Genomic DNA, 17,742 nt, shown 5'->3' with positions numbered 1-17,742 from the left:
AGTGTGGGCCCATTGGCCAAACAGGAGGGTGGGGCGTGGCCACCGACAGCGGGGAGGGGAGGGAGATACTATTGACTAGTCTGGGGAGAGGGTGCGGTGTCCATGTGTGTGGACTCCCAGCCAGCTAATCAGGAGAAAGTAAGGGAAATCGTGACCTGTCTACTGCTGCCTCCCATCCCCAGGTTTTTCCTGATGTATCTGATAAACAAGGACGAGACAGAACACACGGGCCAGGTAAGGGTGTGTTATTGGAAGGACAATGGGCAGGGACGTGGTGAATTTTAATATAAGGTCAGGCAGCAGGTGGCAGTGAAAAGCTCATGTCAATACGAAGCATTTGAAGATGTGACCAACTAACTCTTCCCCATCCCCCACCACTAGGAGTCTTACGTCTGGAAGATGTACCAAGAGAGATGTTGGGATTTCTTCCCGGCTGGCGATTGTTTCCGCAAGCAGTATGAGGACCAGCTTAGCTGAGACACCCCCAGCTGGCCCTTCACCCCCCACCTCAAGTGCCTTATTCTCACAGCAAACCCCGTAGCCCTCAAACCCCTCCCCACAAGGCAGCTGGGGGAGGGGTGACCATGTACTGACAAATAAAGTCTGTGCTACACCCCTGACATCATTGTATTGGATTGGTGATGGGGGGGGGCATCCAGGAATTCTGCTCTCCTCTCCTCCCCCCAACCCCAAAACCAAGATGAAAGCAGAGACTGAAGTCATGTTTATTGGGAGACAGGGGTATGCCAGGATCAGGAGTGTGTGTCCATTGGGGAGGGAGGTGTCGAGACTGGTTCCTAACACCCCCTCGGGGACTCATTCCTGGATGTAGAGATTGCTGGGGGCAGTGGGATCGTCTGCTGGGCGCGTCTCCACCACCACAGGCCTGGGGAAGGACAAGAGAAGTCAGTTCATTCACTCATTTGTTCATTCACTCATTTGTTCATTCACTCATTTGTTCATTCACTCATTTGTTCATTCACTCATTTGCAGAGAAGTCGATAGAGTTTGTGCCAGCATAGTGCTGGGTAGAGCAGTGGATGAGCAGACACGGCCCCTGCCCTCAGGAGACCAACATGAATCAGTGAATCCAATAAGTACAAAGAAGCATGAGGCACACAGCAGGGAAGCCCAGCTCAAGGGGTCAGCCAAGGTGTCCCTGAAGAATGGATGGTGGAGCCTGAAAGAAGCTCAGGAGGGAACCTGGTGAAAGGGCAGGGACGAGTGTTCTGGGCAGACAACAGCCTGGGCAAAGGACTCACATGGGAGAGGGCTTGACTGCACAAGTCATGGTTTGTGGGCTGTGACCAGGATTGGGTATTTATCTTGAGGCCACAGGAAGCTTTTAACCAGGTGGAGAGTGACACAATCAGATCTGGATTTTAAAAGGCCCCTCTGACATATTGAAAGATCAGAGAGATCCTTGAAAAAGCTCTCACTGGCTAAATCTGTGAGTATTTGTGCCTCAAAACAGATAATGATAGTAATAGATTATAACCCATAGAATAAAATGAAAACCAGCTTTCCTGGTGGTCCAGCAGTTAAGAATCTGCTTTGCAATACAAGGGACACCAGTTTGATCCCTGGCCCAGGAAAATCCCACTTCCCACAGAGCAGCTAAGCCCATGAGCCACAGCTACCAGAGCCTGTGCTCCACAATAAGAGAAGCCACGACAGTGAGAAGCCCACACGCTGCAACGAAGAAGGGTGGCCCCCGCTCTCGGCAACTAGAGAAAAGTCTGTGTGTAACAACAAAGACCCACCGCAGCCAAAAATAGACAATAAATCTTTAAAGAAAAATAAAGTGGAGGATCCTTTTTTAAAAAAGAATAAACTAAAAACCCTTGAGACTATGCTGAAATACACACACACACAGTCATATATACACACATACATACAAATATACATACACACATACATGGTGGAGAAGGGACAGCTCTTTCCTACAGTAGAATGCTGACTTATAAATGTAGAAAGAATGACAGAAATAGGAAACTCACCATTTAATAGGCTCAGGCAAAAATCATCAAGTCATGGTAAAATTAGGTGAAACAATAGTTTTACATTGTTTCAAGAAATTACCCAAAAGGATACTTATTTATACAGAGGAAAGAAGAGTAGCATTATAGTCAAGAAAGCTGGCTCATTCCATTTTAACCAAGTGACCGACCACAGATAACCTCACCAGTAGCGGGACAAACTGACACACACTTCCTGATCCGATGCAGTGAGAAGGACACCCCATCACTTCTGTGGTATTCCTGCCCCAAACGTGTAACCTGGAAACCTCAAACTCAACTAAAGGACATTCTGAAAAACAAATTTCCTGTGCTCTTCAGAAGTGTCAAGGTCACGAAAAGCACAGAAAGTCTGAAGAATGTTCCGGGCACAAGACTAAAGAAACATGACCCCAAAATGCAGCCTATAATCCTGGATGATATCATGGACCAAAAAAAAAAAAAAAAAAAGTATTATTTTTTGGTTACAAAGAGCATCATTGGAAAAACTGATGAGACTTGAGTGGGTGTGTGAAATTAGAAGATAGTGCTATCTCGGTGCTCTTTTCTTGATTTTGACAGCTGTATTGTGGTTTGTAAGAGTATGTCCTTGCCTTGATTTAGGAAACATACACTGAAGTATTTTGGGGTAAACTAGCATCATGCTTGCAATTCATGTGCCAAAAGAAAAAAATTACACATATATCCAAGGCAAGAATAAAGCAAATGTGGTTAAAAATAATATACAGGGAATCTGGGTGAAGGGGATACAGAATTCTTAAATTTATTTTGGCAACTTCTCTGAGTCTAAATTTGCATCAACATATCAATAAAAAGTTAAAAAAGAATGAAAATTCCACCTTCGGGCTTCCCTGGTGGCTCAGTGGTGAAGAACCTGCCTGCCAATGTGGGAGACACGGATCCAGTCCCTGATCTGGGAAGATCCCACGCACCGTGAGGCAACTAAGCCCGTGCACCACAGCTACTGAGCCTGTGCTCTAGAGCCCGGGAGCCACAACACAGCCAAAGCACAGCCAAAAATAAATTAATTAAAAAAGTTTTAACAAAAGAAAATCCCACCTTGGCTGCTCTGTGGGGAATAGACTATAGGGGACAGAGACAGAAGCAGGGAGACCAGGCGAGAGGATGTCCAGGCCAAAGATACAGAGGGCTGGGGACACCTCAAGATACCCTCTTTACCTCCAAAGCACCCCCCCTCCCTGGTCCTCTGTTCTCTTCCCCAAGTTCATACCTGGGGGAGCCAAGCAGACGGAAGGTGAGGGTGGGGTCTCTGAGCTCCTGCAGCAGCTGGGGGAAAAGGTGCTGTATCAGTGTCTAGAAGACTCCTCCCCTCTCCCTTAAAGAGAGTAAGGGGCAAGGTCTCTGAACTCCTCAGGTCCAGAAATAATCTTTGCTGCTAACACCATTCATCAACTGTGTGACCTCAGGCAAGATACTTAACCTCTCTGCACCTCAGAGCACTAACCTTTGAAATCATAATACCTACCTGACAGGTGATCCCGAAGATTAAGAATACAAAAGTGTAAGGGCAGAGCCTGACACATGGTGTTCTGTGAATTAAGCATCATTTTCACTCCATTTTCCGGATGAGAAAAGTGAGGCACAGAAAGATTAAGTCATTTGCCTAAAATCATTCAGCTGGATTCCAACCCAGGCAATCTGGTCCGTGCTCTTAACCCACTTGTCTCTATCTGTGACCCCATTTTACAGTTGGGAGCCTGAGGGAGGCTCAGAAAGATGCAAAGTCACACAGTGACCCTGGATGAGGTCTGGTCCCAAGAGACACTGGAGCAGAGAAGGGGATCTGTCTGAACTGAGCCTAGAGGAAGTGTCACCTCCAGGACTTTACACGCTGAGTTTGTTCTCCCAATCGATCTGATGAGTGAGATGACTGACGTGGGAGGGGCTTGCGAGTGCTAGGAGGGAGGAGCTTACCTGGTCCGAGCCTAGAGCCCACACCTGCACTCCATGCTTCCAGAAGGCCTGGAGCCGACCCCCGACCATAGCTGGGAGGAAAGCAGTGCCTGTTACCCTTGGGTTTCACTTAAGCCTCCAACCTGGACCCCGGACCCCGGAATTATCATTCCGGCACATACCCACGGCCTCCACTGCTTCAGTCATGGGGATCTCTGGAGTTCGAAGCCCCCGGACCGGGGCCCCCTCTGGGGTTACCAGCTTCAGGGACCCTAGAAGGAGGTAGAGAAGGGACTTTAAGAGCAGTAAGCGGGCTTGAGAAGGTTATCGAGGGACCGGACAATACGTTCAGTGTAAGAAGCAAAGCAGGACGAGTAAGGACTGGAGGCGCTCAGAGTTTCTGAGAGGTGCGGGGCCTGGGGGTCGGTACCTAGGAACAGTGGAGGCAAGGGAGGAAGGAAAGTTCTTACCGTCCATCAACACCATCACCTTGTCTTCCTCGACCTGGGTCACCTGTACTGGTCCCTTGTGCTCTGCTTGAGAGATCCGGGTTCAGGGACCAATTTCCCCGCATTACGCCTTCCTCCGCTAGGCCCCCCTCTCCATTCCCAAGCAATCGGGCTAAACCGCGCCCCTCACAGAATTCCCCACTCCCCAACATCAATCTCACTAATTATATATACCCAACGTTCTCCCGCCCCGCTCTCGGTTCATCCCCTTTCCCAGTTACGCCTCAGGCTAAGCACCGCCCAGCCACTCAGACCCAACCCAACCCAACTGATAAGCCTCACCCGTCCCAGAGCCTGCCCGACTCACCCGTGCTCATCTCGCCCAGCCAGCAGGAGAGCGCACCGAAGCGCACGGTGTGGAAGAGCACCGACTTCGCCGGCCTTCCGGGGCTCACGCCGATGCACACTGAGGGCAGCTCGGAGCCTGGCCCGGTCAGCAGTGCAAACACAGGCAGAGGCGTAGGGAGCGGGAACAGCACCTGCTGCGGGCCACGCAGGGAGGGGCGGGCTCAGAGGAGGACGGGGCGGGGCCTGGGGCGGGGCCTGAGGGGCGGGGTCTTGGAGGACAGTGGGCTTGGGGCTTCCGAAGTATTTCCCCTCCCCACCAAGTATTTCTTGAGCCCTCAGTTTTGGGAAGCACCATCTAGAAACTTCAGGGGGGTGAGGCCTCAAAAGGCTTAGAAAGTGACGGGTGGAGTGAGGGCCGGAGCTTAAGGATCAGAAAGACTTCAGGGGAGAAGCCTCCAGGTGGGCGGAGCCTTGGGGAGATTGTGGGAGGCCTCAGGTGGAAGCTCAGGTTCGCGGAGCTCGCGGCAGAAGCGCAGAGTGGACGGCCCCAGCCACCCAAACTGACAAAGCTCCTAGCGTCTCCAGGCTCCCTACCCGGACCAGCAGGAACTTGTTCATGGGCTGGTACCACTGAAGCAGGACCACGGATGTCTCCAAAGCCCCACACAGGAACGGGCCTCCGGAGCTGGTGCCCTCCGCTGTGAAGGCGGGTAAGTAGCGGTCAATGGTCTCTCCCGCGACCCCTCGCCCCCAAAGGCCACACACCTCTCCCCAGGCTCTACTCACCCTGCCTTACTCTGCAACCCTCTCCCGTGGAGAGGGAGTCCAAGTCCCACCCTTGGTCCTGCCCCCTGTCTGCCCACCCCTGGGGTTCTCACCCACACAGCACGCCCGGCAGCCTTTGGTGTCCGGGATCTTAGTGGAGACTATGTTCTTCCTGCGGCAGAAGGTAGGCATGAATGGAGGCGAGGGACGGCAGGAATGGGGCATTAGAGGAGTCAGTGGTACCACTAGGGGCTGGTACCTTGCTAGTAGCCGGTGGGGGCTAATGTGAGCGATGGGGCTTCCTGTTCTGCCCTCTTTCCGTTCCAGCAGGCCCAGGATGCTATGAGAATACAGGTAGGGGGTCTTTCCTGCAGTGTGTGTGTACATAGGGAAAGCAGGCAGTTATAGGCTACTGCACACTCCCACCCTTCCCTCAGCCCATCACTTGGCCCCGTCCCTTTTAAATGCCCAAGTCTTCAAGTCTCAAGCACCTTTATTTATTCGTTTTTTCATGCAACATGTTAAAAAAATTTTTTTTTGGCTGTGCCCCATGGCATGTGGGATCTTAGTTCCCTGACCAGGGATTGAACCCATGCGCACTGCTGTGGAAGTGTGGAGGCTTAAACACTGGACCACCAGGAAGTGCCGGTGCAACATATTTTAAATGTCCACTATAGGCCAGGAACTGTGCTTGGCTCTGGTGAACAATGGTGAGTAAAATAAATATGTTCCCTACCCTCATAGTACTTGTGGCCACATGAGAAATGACAGACACTTAACAATCAGATGAAGTTACACATATTACAAAGTTCAAGAAGGAACATCTAGAAATTCTGCAAAAGTTTGTCATCACAGATGTGATATGAATGAGCTCACTCATTCTATTTGGCTCGGGGTCTCCTCATAAATTAGAAATTCTTTTACACAAAGTGTTTATAGAACAATGACACAAAATTTTAATCCACAACCTGCTCACTCCATTTTAGTAAAGCATGGACCAAGTATTGTCAAAGAAAGGTAAAGACTGACTTCTTGTGAAAATTACCTCAAAACTGACTTGAGAGGTGGGCACTATTGTGAGCCCCATTTTAAAGATGGGGAAACAGAGGCCTAGGAAGAAGTGTCTTGCCCCAAGTCCCACAGTGAAAAGGTGGCTGGAATTTGAACTGTAGTCTCTGCGCAGGGGGAGCCTAATTGTTTTCTCTGTGCCCACCTATTTCCCAACCTCCTGACCTTTGACCCCTTAAGTTCTGACCCCCAGCCCTCCCACCCAAGCCACAGCCAGACCTGAGAGAGACATGAGGACATTGTTGATGGAGTACACCCAAGTAGTCCGGCCAGAAAAAAGCTGCAGGGCAAGGGGGAGATGGCTCCTGTAAGACCCCAGCAACCCCAACTCCAGCCCCCACCCTCGGCCACCCTTGACCCACCCCAGGGACTGCCCCTCACCATTTCCAGCGTAGCCTCCTGGTCATTTCGGTTCAGGATAAAAATGCCTTCCTCAGCCCCCAGGAGCAGGTGCTGGTCTAGGGGGCAGACATGATGATGCTGGGACCTGCTTCATCACATGGGCCCTCCCAGACCCCATATGACCCCAAACACTGATGCTGTTCCTTCGATTCTCTACTCTCCCCACCACACTGACATTTCCAGCCTTTGTTTTCACAAATCTGAACTCAAACCCTGACCAGTTCCCTTGAGCTGGTCTCATTCTCACCAGCCTCTGACTTCCCCTGTTCTGGTGGTTCTCCCATCTCTGACCTGCAAACCTGACCATCTGTCCCCTCAATTCTGACCCCAACATCAGACATGTCTTCCCCAGTAGCCCTCTCAATTCTATCTGTTTTTCTCCCCAGTTCTGGTCCCTGAATGCTAATCCTATCTCAACACTGATGCTCAAATTCAAATACCCTTACATATGGCTCTTTGTGTCCAGCGTGACCCCACAAGCTCTAATACTGTTTGCTTAACATTTACCCCTCACTGACTGTGATCCCTAAACTCTGTCCCTTTCTGCTACATTCTAATCCCTAAAACTCCTGACCCCAAATTGCTGATCCCAGTCTCTCTACCATTAACCTCCAACTGAGGCTGTGTGTGTGCGTTTGTGTGTGTGTGTGTGCACACGCAGTTGTGTCTGACTCTTTGAGACCTCATGGACTGTAGCTCACCAGGCTCCTCTGACCATGGGATTTTCCAGGCAAGCATACTGCAGTGGGTTGCCATTTCCTTCTCTGGGGCAACTGAGGTTAATGGGGTCCAACTGTCCCAGATCTTATACACTGAACTCTGACCTTTCTGGTTTATCTGACACTCCTTTTTAAAATTCCTATTTTATTTATCTATTTTTTTGTGGCCACACTGTGCAGCATGTGGGATCTTAGTTCCCCAGCCAGGGATCAAACCTGTGCCGCCTACAGTGGAAGCTCAGAGTCTTAACCGCTAGGCCTTCAGGGAAATTCCATGTCTGACACTCTTGACTTCCAAACTAATTTCCCTAATCCTCACTCTCAAACTCTGCTTCAGTTTACCCAGCTTTGATCCCTAAACCCCAGCTGTAACTCCTGTCTCTGCCCCTGCCTCCACTCTGCCACTCCCTACTGTATTAAGACACTTCCCCTCTCCCTGACTTTCTGCCTTCCACTAAGGGTCCTCCCCAACCCTGCCACATTCTCCCGTGGCCCTCCTGAGTACTCACCCTTGGTGGAGGGGTGTGTCCAGGCCGCCGTGCTGTGGATCCGGAGGGGGCAGCCATTGAACAACTTGACGAGAAGGGCACATCCCTGGGTGGGCCATGGGGGGATGGGGCAGCAGCAGATCCAGCAAAAGGGGGAGGGGACAGGAAGGCATGGTGGTTAAGACTCAGAAGCAAGAGTGGCAAGGTTCAAATCCCGCCTCTGCCTGCTCAAAGGTTTATGACCTTGGAAACTGTTTAACCCCCCTGTGCCTCAGTTTCCCCATTTTGAAATGGCAGATAATATGTGTCTCTGCAGTATCTGCAGGATGGCATCCCTGACTCACAGAACATGAGTTTGAGCAAACTCCAGCAGAGAGCAAAGGACAAGGCAGCCTGGCATGCTGTTGTCCACGGGGTCACAAAGAGTCGGACACGACTTAGTGACTGAACAGCAACAACTGCGGTATCTATCTCTATCTGTGCAGGTACACACCACGCAAAGACACGAGAGCAGGGTCTCGCACAGAGGCTCTGCTCAACTAATGTCACCTGTCATTAGTCTTCCCTGCCCCACCCCCCACTCCCACCAGGCATCCCCAGCTGCATCCGGAGATATCAATCCTCAGCATCACTGGCCTCACCTTTCTCTTCATCTTTTCCTTCTTGGGGGGCAACAGTGGGGGCTGGTCAGGCTCTCGAGGGGCTGGGTTCCAGAGTGAGGGTTCTGAGATGGGGAGGGGAAAATCAGCCCCCAAAGCCCCCCGATCCCTGCCCAACCCCCACCTTCACCCACCTCCCAGCCCAGCCTGCCCTGTTACCTGAGTGGGCAGTGAGGTGGGGGCTTCGGGTGGCTGGGGGAGGCCCGAGATGGGGGGTGCGTGGGGGAGGCCCACTGGCACACCGGACCAGCACCCCCGGGCTCAGCTGGCCATCATCCCCAGTCCCCCCAGGACCCTCATCCGACGGAGAACGGAACTTGGGCTTTGGAGAGAGAGGAAGAGGGTGGGGAATACATTAGATCAACTCAGAGAGAAGGTACCTTGCCAATCACCTCTGCCAGAACCGACATTAGGTCATGGCTCTGTGATATCTAACCACCCCTCCAACCTTCCTCTCTGACCCATGCCCCCAAATCAACATACTCCAGCAACTAAAGGGGAAGGGTTGGGTGCAGCGGGGTTTCCAAAGACCAGCTACTGACCAGCATCCATTGGGCTAAATATTCTGAGTCCCACCCCTAGGGTCAGGGATGCCATTTCCAGATCCCAGTCATCCCAGTCTCTCACATCTCAAAGGACCTGGTGTCCCAGACTCCAGCCCAAGAGAGCTTAGTATCTCAGTGTCTATGGGCCCTGGCCTCCTGGCCCCCTGCCCCCCATCTCTGTCCCAGGGCCTTACCTTGGGGGGCAGTGGAGGAGGTGTGTCTTCTGCAGGGGCAGGGCTGGAACACAAAGATGGGGTCAGCAGGCGGGAGGTGTGGCAACAAAGGCCTGGGGATGGTTGGGGCTGGAGGTCTGAGCTCAGGAAGGTCAGAGGGTGACTCGATCTGGGGCTCGAGCTGAGGGCTAAAGGACTGATGACCATGATGATAATGGTCCCAGTAACTCTTAGATATCAAGTGCCGACTGCATCAAGTCTCTGCAACTTCACACCCTACTAGGAACACAGACTATACGGTGCTCCCAGGGGTCAGGTTCTCACGTGGTGCACGTGAATCTATTACAGACGACAGGTGTGCAATGGACAGGTGGGCCGTGAGGCTGACACAGGCCTGCGGCTGGGGGAGATGGGGGCCTGGGCTAACTGCTGGGGTTGAGGTTGGGTCTGGGGTTGAGGGCCTGACATGGGGGAAGGCTCGGTCTGAGGGTGGGTGAGAAGATGAAGAAAAATGAGGGGCCCAGGGGTTAAAGGTTAGGGCAGCAGTTGAGGCCTGGGGTTGAGAGAAACATCTGGTAGGAGCTGGGCACTGGAAGGTAGCAGGGGACCCAGGGTTGAGTTGGCTGGGATTGGAGAGGAAGGAAAGGGGAGTCAGGGGTTGGAGGTGAAGGAAGGTGGGGATATTGAGGGTCCGGTCAGGGGTCAGGGGTCAAGGATCAGCACTGAAGGGAAGCAGGGCTCAGGCTGGGATCGGGGGAAGGGAGATGGGTTGTAGGAAGGCAAGGAAGGGCTGGGTGGGGGCCTGTGGAGCTCTTACATGTCCACGTCGTCATAGTCATCATCGGACTCTGATAGGTTCCTCCTGAGAAGGAACAGGCATGAGCCTCGGGTGATCCCCACGCATATCCCTGCCCCACTCCCACCCTGAGAGTCCCTGACCTAGGACTGCCGCTCTTGAAGTCTTCAGGGGGCTGTAGGAGAGCCTGTGGGATAGTAAAGGGTCAGCAGTGGCCCAGGGGGAGAGGAGGGCGGCTGGGCAGTCAGGGAGGATCTCACCGTGTCCACTGGGGGCCTGGACTCCATGCCTCTGAGCTTCCTGAACTCCATGTGCCGCCCTGGGGGATTGGGTAGGGGGGGGCCGGTCACACAGTGAGCTGGGGACGAGGATTTAGGAACAGAAAGAATAGAAGTGGGGGTGGGCTCTGGGGTCAGGATCTTAGCACTGGAGCTGTCCCTATAGGGAAGGGATCCTGGTTTACAGGGGTCTCATCTGGGGGCTTCCCAGGTAGCACCAGTGATAAAGAATCCACCTGCCATCGCAGGGGATGTGGGTTGGATCCCTGGGTCGGGAAGATCCCCTGGAGGAGGGCATGGCAACCTGCTCCAGTATTCTTGCCTGGAGAATCCCATGGACAGAGGATCCAGGTGGGCTAGTCCACGGGGTCACAGAGAGTCGGACACAGCTGAGCATATACAGCATTTAGGGGTCAGGAATGGAGATCAGGGAGGTGGGGGTTCAAAATGGGTATAGAGTGGTTGCTTTTAGGTTCCATTTGGGGATCAGGGAACAAAGATTCCTGAGGTCTCTGGGAGTCCTGGTGGTTATGGGAAGCCTCATGAGGTCTGTTTGCAGGACAGAGAGGTGGGGGTCTCCAGAGGCATTTTGTAGACCAGGTGGTGGTGAGGCCCTCTGGGGTCTCCTGCAGAGTCAGATGGTGATGGGGGTCTCTGAGGGTCTATTTGGAAGTGATGAGGGTCTCTAGGGCAATCTGATGAGGGGGCATCTCCTGGATTATAGAGTCAGGTGTCCAGAAACGTAAAGATTCTCTACTCACGACAGCAGTCTGCATCTGGGATCCCCAGAGAGCTGGCCCGATGGGTGGATCGGATCCGCCGAGGGATGGCCGGGGGGAGCTGGGCAGAGCGGCGGCTGCATCAGACCCGAGGTCCTCCAGCAGCAGCCCCCCCACCATGTGGGTCCAGCCCAGAGTCCTGGGCCCTCCCATAACCCATGTGCCCCCAAAGCCCTGTGCCAAGCCACCACCCCATCCTCCCTGGCTCTTTTCTGAGAGAGGCAGCAAGGGGGCGCTCCAGGCAGGGAAACAGGCTGAGCAAAGGCAAGCTGGTCCCTCACCTCAGGGTCTTCATCTTCAATCTCGCCCACAGGGGCCCCCTTCCCGGGGTTCCTCAGTTTGTCCAGAAGATCTAGGATCAGGCCCCTGTTGAGCCCAGGCTGGGACACCAGTTGATGCTGGAGGAGGGAAGGAGGGTGTCAGCAGATAGGGGGCGGGACTGGAAGGAGGGGGTTGGGATGGGGCTGGAGAACTTGTCTAAGAGGAAACTTGGGGGGAAGTTGCCAACAGAGGAAGAAGGCAGGGAATTCTGGGGAGCAGCAACCTGGGGGATTCTGAGGTGTCTGAAGAGATTAGAAGAATGTGAGGTATTTTGCAAAACTCTAGAAGTGTCTCAGAGGGGACTGGAGTTCCCCTGGAATTCCGGAGCACACCCAGGAATGGGTCCTGAGGCCCTTAGGAATTTGTGAGATTTAAGAACTCAGTGTAGGGAACTTTGCTGGCGGTCCAGGGGTTGAGAATCTGCCTGCCAATGCAGGGGACACAGGTTCTATCCCTGGTATGGAAAGATCCCACAAGTCACAGAGCAGCGGAGCCCTTGAGCCACAACTACTGAGCCCTTGTGCCCTAGAGCCCCTGCTCCACAGTGAGAAGGCACCCCAGTGAGAAGCCCGCGCGCTGCGGTGAAGAGAGGAAAGGCCACGGGCAGCAGTGAAGACCCAGCACAAAGAAAGCAAAAAAGGGGGCCTGGGAATCAGCTTGGAGAGTCTCGAGGGTCCTGGGGAATTCAGAGGGACCAGCGACTTTGAAAGGGCAATGGGGGTTCCATGAAATGAAATGATCAACGTTGTAGAAGCCCTGGGGAATTCCGGGGGTGAGTTTGGGAAGGCTTCTAGGGGAGAGAGGCTTACAGTGAGCATCTTGGTGGCACTGGGTCGCTTCTTGGGGCTCTTAGTGAGGGTGACTTTGACGAAGTTGTGGAAAGCAGCCGACCTTGGGAGGGCGAAGGTGAATTCTGGGGTGAGGGGACCAGAGGCCCTCCCATCTGACCATCACCCTCGGCCCCGCCCTCCCTCTTCCACGTGCCCCTCTCCTACCATTTGCCTTTGTCCTTTAGCCTGGGCGGCTGGTAGCCGCTCTTGGTCATGAGGAAGAGAACCCTGGAGGAGTAAGGACAGAGCATGGGGCTTAGGCTTCCAGTGGCGGCCAGACCTCGCGGCTGCAGGGGCCCCTAATAGCACTGAGGTCGGCAGGGAGCAAAGGGAGGGACAGGACAAGAATGAGGGGTACGTTTCACAAGGCATGGGGTGCCCCTTTGAGGGGACACCAGCAGGCTCAGGGGGAGCCTCAAGATGGGGCTTCCTAAATTGGGGCCCCTAGTGTGGAGGGATGGAGAAAAGGCTTTCTGGGTTGAGGGACTCCTGAGGGTCTCAGATTGGGCTCAGAGTAAGGGGGGGTCTCCTCTAGGGGGTCTTGAGGTGGAGAAACAGGCTGGGGGGATGGTGTTCAGGGTCAGAGTTGAGTGGGGTCTCTGGGACCAGGGGGACCTGCCACATCTGCCTACCTGAGAGGATGCACGTCAAAGAGTGGTGGCTGTAGCTCGGCTAATTCGATGGCTGTGATGCCCAGGGACCAGATATCACACAGTTCATTGTATCCCCCCTTCAGGGCCCACGGCCGCCACTTCCGGAGCCATCCTAGGGACAGAGACCCTCAGAGAACCACGGAGTGACACAGGAAGGGGAAGGGGAGAAGAGGAGAATGGGCAGGCATAGAGAGAGCCAGATGCAGAGGGAAACATAAAGATGGAAAGAGACAGAAATCAAGACTTCCCTGGTGGACCAGTGGCTGAGACTCCACGCTCCCAGCGCAGGGGGCCTGGGTTCAATCCCTGGTCAGGGAACTAGATCCCACATGCTGCAACTAAGACCCAGCACAATCAAATAAATATTAAAAAAATAAAAAGATGGAGAGAGATAAAGGCAGAGAGATAGAGACAGGCTGGAAGATGGAGACTAAGAGAGAGACCGTGAGACAAACGTGGACAGATATGGAAAGACAGACAGACCAGGATAAAAATCAACATGAACACTGGGAGGAATGGCTGGAGGGTGCACAGAGAGACCTAGGTAAACGGAAAACTCCAAAAAGACCCAAAGAGCAGACACACTGTTTACCAACTGAGCCACCAGGGAAGTCCGGTCCAGAGAAAGGTAGAGGTGGGCAAAAAAGCCAGTACAGAGATTCCCAGAGATCTGGGCTAGTGAAAGCCAAGCCACCCCACACCACTCCTAGCTGCCAGCCAGGCATTCCTCACCAGTAGGGTGTCCCAATGAAAGAGAGGCGTCGAGCTAGTGTTGCCCCGATCTGGGCCGAGATACCAAAGTCAGCTGGAGACAGAAGGAGAGACATAGTGACCTGGGGTCCCCTGTCCCCTCAGTCTCCCCTCAGGCCCTCAGATAGCCCCTCTCCCCATCCCCACCAGCCACACTCACCCAGTCTGACCTCCCCAGCATCGTTGATGAGGATGTTGGCTCCCTGGGGAAGAGGGAGGGATTCGAGGCTGTCAGAGATACCCCCAAGTCTAATGCTGCTGACACTCCCTGGGCCCACGACACCCTGACCCTCCTGACTCCTGTCTCCCGGGTCCCCCACCCACCAAGGCCATCTCTCTGCCCCTAGGTCACCTTGATGTCCCGGTGGATCTTCTTCTGTGAGTGCAGATAGGCCAGTCCCTGGGGAGGAGGGCAGAAGTGGGGGCTATGAGCGTCCAGAGGCAGGAGCAGGGCCCTGCCCCACCCCAAGCCCAGAGAGCATCCCCTTACCTGGAGCACTTCCCGGCAGACGTAGCTGATCTGGAGCTCCGACAGGGAGCCTGTCACTGCAAAGGTCACCCAGGCACTGTGTTGGGTGCAGGCCAGACCCCTGGCCACCACCCACACCAGCTGAGAGGGTACCACGCAGGGAGGGGAGAACTGGGATGGGACAGGTGGAAGGAGGAGGCAGAGAGGCAGTCAGCAACAGAGAGAGGCAGCGATGCAGGGAACCAGAGAGACTCATTCAACGTGATTATCTGCTGCATGTCTACTGTGTGCCAGCCACTGTGGCAGGCAACAGGGATACAGCTGTGGACAAAAGAGGCAGAGATCCCTGCCCCCATGGCGAGAACGTTCTAGCCCAGGAGATGGATGGCAGACAAGATAAACAGGTAAGATACATGATACACGAGACGCCAATAAATAGTAAGAAGAAAAATTAAGCAAGAAAAGATAACAGGAAATATGTGTGGGAAATATGTGTGGGAAGGAGTATGACATTTTTCACAGGTTGATCAGCAAAGGTGACCCTGAGAAGGCGGCGGGGGTGGAGATGGGGAGCAGTCCCACTCGGAAAGGAAAAGGCAAGTGCAAAGGCCCAGAAGCAGGGGAGTGCCCCCGGTGGGGCTGGAAAGCAGAGGAGTGGGTGGAGCAGGGTTGAGAGTGCCAGCCTGGGATTGCCAGTGGGGGCCAGACTCATGGGCGGTGTTGAGAAACTTGGGCTTCACTTTGGAGGGAGGTGGAGGGCATGGGACAGCTCTGAGTGATGTCACTCTGTAGAACGAGGAAGGGCAGAGAGAGATGGGAAGAGACATAGAGAATCAGGAACAGACTCAAGCTGAGGCAGAGAAAGACAGACATGGCCAGAGACACCCCCAACTGGGAAAACAGACACAGTGAGAAAGAGAGACACAAAGGGGTGAGGCGAATACACCAGAGAGAGACAGCAGACTCAAGGGGTCAGAGACTCGGTCTGACGGGCTGGTGGGGTGAGTCACTTCCTCTCTGTGGGCCTCAGTTTCCCCCACCCGCCCTGAGGACTTCTTCATGAAGTCCTTCCTTTCCTGACATTTGAGGTCTAGGGCTGGACGGAGACTGGGAGACTGGGAGATGGTCAAAGATAGAGGTGCACATCAGAAATCTGATCAAGGCCCACCCCATCCCCACCCTCCAGTGCTCCAAGACAGTGAGAAGCAGGCTGAGTGAATCAGAAATGCATTCACTCATTAAATGAACAGATGGGCACTGACGATGAGCTAGAAACGCAGAGATACTCAAAGGCATGAATAGACCTCGGTGAGAAAATGCAGGCATGGGGGAAGACGGGGCAGGGAAAGTCAAGGCGATCATTGCAGAAAAACCAGAGCTGGACTCTCAGGTCCTGAAGGATATAGGATTCAGGGCCCACTTGGGTACCACAGTCTCCCCAGCATCTTCCAGGCCAGGCCTAGTGCAGAGGAGGGGCTCTGTGTGAAATATAGGCCAGAAAGACAGTCTCCGGAGACGCAAGGGCAGAGGGACGGGACAGGTGGATTGGAGGGCCAAGGGCTGCCTGAATCTCCTCGCCCCGCCACTCACCTTGGTAGATGTCCTGGAGAGAACCAGCCCCACAGAATTCCATGCAGATCCAGAGTTTCTGCAGCCTACAACAGTTCAAGAGCAATAATAATAATAACAGTAATAAATCATTATTGGGACAGTTCCTGGCTCACTGTCCATCCTATCCTAGTTCAACAAGAACTTGAATGTAAGAGCTGTCATCTCTCTATTGCCTAGCAGAGTGAGATCATCCCATTTTACAGATGGGGAGGCTGAGGCTCAGAGAAGAAAAATATATATTTAGAGTCAACTGGACCAAACCCAGGTCCCTGGGCTCCTACCATGACGTTCTCTGTTGTCCCATGCTAACCTAGGAGACAGGGCAGAGACTTCACAGGTTGTGGAAGTTCAAAGGGGACAGAGGAGCCCAGGATGCCGGGTCTTGGGGGGCAGAGATCATTCCTGGGGCATCTGGGATATTCAAGGGTCAGGGAAATTAGGGGTTCATATTAAAGGAACAGAAAGTGAAACTGGGGGACCTGCAAGTCAGAACGATGATCAGTTTTAGGGGGACTTGGTTTCACATTTGATTACCACAAAGGGATCAATTTAGTGAGAAATGCTAGTTATTTATTGGAGATGAGATTTGGAGGTGCTCTGGTCAAACAAGTGGGACTTCGGGCTGGGGATCAAGTTAGGAGGCCTCAGTTAAAAATGGAGGTCCGGGATTAGAGGTTAGGTTGAGGGGGGCCTGGTCAGGAATGGGAGCTGGGGGCTGGGCTGGGGGGCAGGGCAGGTCTACGGCTCATCACCAGAGATAACTCCCATGGTAGGCCACGATGTTGGCGTGCCGACAAGTTTTCAAGATGAGGATTTCCTTCTGAAGGGTGGAAACATCATCGTCTGCAAGGAGGGGCAGAAGAGAAAAGGCTACTGCAGAGAGGGAGTATGGGGGAGATCCCAGGGTCCCAGGAGGTGGGGGCAGGGGAATGAGGGCCTGGGTCCTCTCCTCACCAGGCTCCATCTTCACCATCTTCAGTGCCACCAGGTCCCCTGTCACCTTCTCTCGAGCCTTGTAAAGGGGAAGTTGGCAGTCAGGCAGGCTCCATTTGCCTGAGGTCTTCCTCAGCATCCCTGAACCCAAGCGGAGGACTGGGACCCTCTCGCATCCCTATCCCTTCTTGGGGCTCACCCCCAAGGTCACAGGTTTGAGGGTGTCGGAGAATGAGGGGGGTTCCTCACCTTGAAAACTTCCCCATAGGTGCCGCCACCCAGCCGCTGCAGCAGGTCATAGTGGTCCCGGGGGTCCCTGTTAAAGATGTCAGGGTCTACGAGGTCCATTCCTGGGGGCCGGAGCTGGGCCTGCGCCCAGGGGCCAGCAGGGCCTCAGGGCTCCGAATGCTGGCACCTCCCTCCCTCCCCACACGCCCTGCACCCGCCTTGCCTCCACCGGCTGTGGGCTCCCCCCTCCCCACTCTCGCTTCCTGCCCCAGCACAGAGCTGTGCAGCCGGCGGCTCCACCCCCTGTCCCCTGGGCCCTGGCAGCCTGTGAGGGGCAGCTTGCCTTGGGACCCAGGGGACCACCCCCTCCACCTCCGGGGACCTGGGCTGCATGTAAACCAGATGCAAACTATCTTCACTGTGACCTGGAGGGTGCCCTCACCCTCCCCCGTTCTGGGCAGCGGCTAAAAACTACACTTGAATCTGCTGAATGCTGAGTGTTGGGCCACAACCTGGAGATGGCAGGTCTACACTGGGATGACCATG

General features: G+C 54.0%; 2 protein-coding genes across 2 annotated transcripts in view; one reads left to right on the top strand and one right to left on the bottom strand.

The window, feature by feature from the left end:
- Positions 1 to 620, top strand: part of RYR1 (ryanodine receptor 1) — a 128,246-nt gene extending 127,626 nt beyond the window's left edge. Inside the window, exons 105-106 of the mRNA XM_070386741.1 lie at positions 183 to 234; positions 382 to 620. Coding sequence (XP_070242842.1) covers positions 183 to 234; positions 382 to 477 — 148 coding nt within the window. The 3' untranslated portion in view covers positions 478 to 620. The remainder of the gene's footprint in view (positions 1 to 182; positions 235 to 381) is intronic.
- An 89-nt stretch (positions 621 to 709) lies between these two features.
- Positions 710 to 17,415, bottom strand: MAP4K1 (mitogen-activated protein kinase kinase kinase kinase 1). The gene is given in 32 exon segments (XM_070387771.1): positions 710 to 886; positions 3,250 to 3,305; positions 3,954 to 4,024; positions 4,115 to 4,204; positions 4,403 to 4,465; positions 4,749 to 4,923; positions 5,324 to 5,427; positions 5,608 to 5,666; positions 5,754 to 5,862; positions 6,782 to 6,842; positions 6,944 to 7,020; positions 8,193 to 8,277; positions 8,813 to 8,895; positions 8,990 to 9,152; positions 9,570 to 9,612; positions 10,366 to 10,410; positions 10,488 to 10,531; positions 10,605 to 10,663; positions 11,384 to 11,462; positions 11,683 to 11,799; positions 12,532 to 12,613; positions 12,718 to 12,780; positions 13,185 to 13,291; positions 13,293 to 13,317; positions 13,938 to 14,010; positions 14,116 to 14,158; positions 14,308 to 14,355; positions 14,446 to 14,501; positions 16,015 to 16,079; positions 16,788 to 16,878; positions 16,990 to 17,047; positions 17,218 to 17,415. Coding segments are annotated over 32 exon segments (2,463 nt in total). The 5' UTR covers positions 17,317 to 17,415; the 3' UTR covers positions 710 to 816.
- Between the last annotated feature and the right edge of the window lie 327 nt (positions 17,416 to 17,742).

The sequence above is a fragment of the Bos mutus genome, chromosome 18, assembly GCF_027580195.1.
Source record: "Bos mutus isolate GX-2022 chromosome 18, NWIPB_WYAK_1.1, whole genome shotgun sequence".
Classification (NCBI taxonomy): Eukaryota; Metazoa; Chordata; class Mammalia; order Artiodactyla; family Bovidae; genus Bos; species Bos mutus.
The sequence above is the reverse complement of the archived record's forward strand: the minus strand, read 5'-3'. Positions and strand labels throughout refer to the sequence as shown.